At 54.2% G+C, this 3,805-nt stretch overlaps 1 protein-coding gene across 2 annotated transcripts; it reads left to right on the forward strand.

The window, feature by feature from the left end:
* On the forward strand, positions 1 to 2,538 carry C2cd4d (C2 calcium dependent domain containing 4D). 2 transcript variants are annotated; one of them, XM_036190981.1, is made up of 2 exons: positions 1 to 122; positions 726 to 2,538. In XM_036190981.1, exon 2 carries the CDS (start codon positions 947 to 949, stop codon positions 1,970 to 1,972), a length of 1,026 nt encoding a protein of 341 aa, XP_036046874.1. In that variant the 5' UTR covers positions 1 to 122; positions 726 to 946; the 3' UTR covers positions 1,973 to 2,538. The 2 variants fall into 2 exon arrangements, with proteins under 2 accessions (XP_036046874.1, XP_036046873.1); XM_036190980.1 differs by having other exon boundaries at positions 865 to 2,538.
* Positions 2,539 to 3,805: the final 1,267 nt, after the last annotated feature.

A 3,805-nucleotide genomic window follows, 5' to 3' on the forward strand; every position in this document is an offset into this window, starting at 1 on the left:
GTAAAGAGGAAGGGAAAGGGGTTCTGTGACTCACCGAAAGAGGTGAATCTCCCTGGACCTGCCCTGGCCCCGCGTGTCTACGGATCAGCAATCAGGCGTGTTCCCGACTGCTAGGAGCAGAAGTGAGTTCTCTTGAAGGAGCAGCTTGAGAATGGAAGGGTGATTTGGGGGAGGAGACAAGAAAGAGTCAGATAGGGTTAGAGCTCCAGGATAGGTCAATCCAGAGAAGCCCGCGCAGAAGCCGCTTGAGCCGGGACGGAATTTTGAGGGCCCCAGACCAGATCATGGGTGTAGGACAAGGGGGCCAGCCTACCTAGGGCCGCAGTGACCTCTGGAGCTAGAGTATATAAGAGCAGGATTAATATCTTTGGGCAATACGGGTGTTATGCCCTCTACCCCTGAAGTGGGTGGAGTATACAAGGCCTCTAACTGAAAGTCATTTTTAAAAAATTTTAAGATGTATTTATTTTATTTTATGTTGTATGAGTGTTTTGCCTGCACGTATGTATGTGCACTACGTGCGTGCCTGGTGCCTGCAGAGGTCAGAAGAGGGTGTTGGCTCCCTTGGTACTAGAATTATGGATGACTGTGGATCACCATGTCCGTGCTGGGAACCAAAGCTGGGTCCTTTGCAAGAGCAGCAAGTGCTCTTAACCACTGAGCCATCTCCAGACCCTCCATCTGATAATCTGTCTGGCCTTGTGCTCCCTGTCTCCCGTTTCTAGACTTCACCCTTTCTTTTACCTGCTTCTAAACACCAGCCTTGGTATCCCATGAGTTTGGGGACAAGGCCACGGAGGCAGACCGCCACGTGTTGGCTCTCAGCAGCATCGCCGACCCTCGTATCCCCTTCTCTTCTCTCAGCGTACTCTGTCCAGGGCTCCCAACCGGGAGGCTGGACTTGGACCTTCTCCGACCTCGGTGCTTCTTTATCCCCACCCACTGCATGTGGCTCTTGGAGAAAGCGGGCTATAGGGTGGGGACCGCAGAGGCTGGGGCGCGGAACGCGCACTCCAGCCTGGTCCCCAAGCGCCGGGCCCCAGGCTCGCCTTCGCGCTGCAACCCTAACGTCCTCACCCCCGACCGCATCCCGCAGTTCTTCATTCCGCCTCGGCTCCGGGACCCCAGCGGCACCGAGGCCAGGGTGGACCGCAACCTGGGCGGCCGGCACCTCCCCGTCGCCTGCTCGCTGCCGCACCTGGCGGGCCGCGAGGGCTGGGCCTTCCTGCCGGAGAGCCCGCACACGCGCCGCCGCGAGTCCCTGTTCCACGCGCCCCGTGGCCTGGCGGCAGGCCTAGCGCCGGCGCCGTCGCGGCTGCACGTCTCAGCCCCGGACCTCCGCCTCTGCCGGGCCCCGGACAGCGACACGGCCTCGTCGCCCGACTCGTCTCCCTGCGGCTCCCCTCGCGCGCCTAGGCCGCACTCCTTGTCCCCCGGCCAGACCAGCTCGGCGGACATCAGTCCGTACGCGCCCCGCCGCGCGCCGCCGCTCTTCCACCTGGACTTCCTCTGCTGCCAGCTGCGGCCGACCAAAGACAGCGTGCTCCGCCTGGGGCCCCGCGGCGGGCAGCTGCGCCTGTCCACCGAGTACCAGGCGGGGCCGGGGCGGCTGCGGCTGCGCCTGGTGAGCGCCGAAGGGCTGCCTCGGCCGCGGGCCCGCCCCGGGAGCGGCGGCGGTGGCTGCTGCGTGGTGTTGCGGCTGCAGCCACGCGTTAGGCCGCGAGCTCAACGCAGCCGCGTGGTCCAGGGCAGCTCCAGCCCCATCTTCAATGAAGACTTCTTCTTCGAAGGGCTGGGCCTGCGGGACCTGGCTGCCCGCAGTCTAAGGGCCAAAGTGCTGGAGAGGGGCGCGGGGCTGCGCAGGGACGTGCTACTGGGGGAGTGTGAGACGCCCCTCATCGCCCTGCTGCCCCCCCTGGCTGGGGGTCTAGGCTCAGGGTCCTCCCTGGCACCTGCACATCTCAGCCTCTAGACTGACACCACAGCTTCCTTGGGAGGGGGAGGGGGTCCTCCACTGTGTCTGCAGCCCTTATTCTTGCCATCTGCCCAACATGTATTTATTTTTGTTAATAAAACATCAGTTTGTCTCTAGCTGCATGCTCCGCAGTGGGCACCAAAAACTCCAGGCTTTGCAGCAAATCTTTTCCTTCCTTCCCGCCCGATCCACTCATCTGAGCAGGAGCAGATCTTAAACAGTAGTTCAAGAGATTCAGAGTCCACAGATGTCAGAAAATCTGGAAGTGCTTGTTGAACGTGCAGAGTCTAGGATCCATCCCCAAGCGATACTACTTCAAGAAGGCTAAGTGAGTAGGGCCTAGGGTCCTATCTTAGTTTTATTTCCATGGCTGTGATAAACTCTCCCCACCCCTCACCCCCCAAAAAGGCAACTTTTACGAAGAAAGGGTTTATTTGGTTTACAATTCTAGGTGATAGACCATCACTGTGGAGAAAACAAGGCCAGGACTTGAAGCAGCTAATCACTTCCACGGTCAGAAGCAGAAAGAGAGAGAGCTGGAGAGGTTCAGCAGTTAAGAGCGGACCCAAGTTCAGTTCCCAGCAGCAACATCAGGCAGCTCACAGCTGCCTGTGAGACTCTGGTTCCAAGGATCCGATGACCTCTTCTGGCCTCTGAAGGCCAGACATGCATACACATACATGAATAAACACACATACATATAAATAAAAAATAAGCCAGGCAGTGGTGGTACATGCCTTTAATCCCAGCACTCAGGAGGCAGAGCCAGACAGATCTCTGTGAGTTCAAGGCCAGCCTGGACTACAGAGTGAGTGGAAAGGTGCAAAGCTACACAGAGAAACCCTGTCTCAAAAAACTAATAATAATAATAATAATAATAATAAATAAATAAATAAATAAATAAATAAAGCAGAGTATAATGGCTCATGTCTTTAATCGCAGCACTTGGGAAGCAGGGGTAGGTAGATTTCTGTAAGTTTGAAGCCAGCCTCATCTACAAAGCAAGTTCCAGGCCAGCCAGGGCAATACAGTCAGACTCAATCTCAAAAAAAGAGTGTGTGTGTGTGTGTGTGTGTGTGTGTGCGCGCGCGCGCGTGTGTGCGCGCGCATGTAGTTGAATTTTTCTTTGGGCCACCAACCAGCTCCCAAATAAAGACATGGAGACCCACTATCAATTATGAATGCTCAGCCCTAGCCCAGGTTTGTTTCCAGCTACTTTGTTTTTGTTTTTGTTTTTTAACTTAAATTATCCCATTCTTATTCATCTATGTGCTGCCCCAAGGCTTGTTTGCCTCATTTACATACTGTCCATCCTGCTTTCCTGCTTCCGCCATGTCTGGCTGGCTGCCCTCCATCCCTTCTCTGACTAGCTATTGGACATTCAGCTTTTTATTAGACCAGTCAGGTGCCTTAGACAAGAAAGATCAAACAGCAACACATCTTTACATAGTTAAACAAATACAGCATAAACAAATGTAACACATCTTTACATAGTTAAACAAATGCAGCATAAACAAATGTAACACATCTTTACCTGATAAACAAATATTCTATTCCACAACATGGGTAGGTCTTCCACATTAATTAATTGTAATCAAGAGAATGTCCCACTGACATCCCCACAGGCCAGCATGATGGAGACAATTCTATACTGTGTCAAGCTGACAGTTAAACCTAACTGCAACAGGTTCCTAGAGTCCAACAAAATCCTGCACTTTCAGAGAGCCCTTGAGTCATTGAGTAACCCCAGCAAGAGCTCTAGGAACAGAACCAGAGTTCCTTGGGTCTGCACAGAGGAAACTGGTCCTTCCTACTGATAAGTTTTTGCAC

The sequence above is a fragment of the Onychomys torridus genome, chromosome 6 (assembly GCF_903995425.1).
Source record: "Onychomys torridus chromosome 6, mOncTor1.1, whole genome shotgun sequence".
In the NCBI taxonomy this organism is placed as follows: domain Eukaryota; kingdom Metazoa; phylum Chordata; class Mammalia; order Rodentia; family Cricetidae; genus Onychomys; species Onychomys torridus.

Bases quoted from the DNA above. Each gene is read 5' to 3' on its own strand.
- C2cd4d (XM_036190981.1), top strand. From the start codon at position 947: ATGTGGCTCTTGGAGAAAGCGGGCTATAGGGTGGGGACCGCAGAGGCT.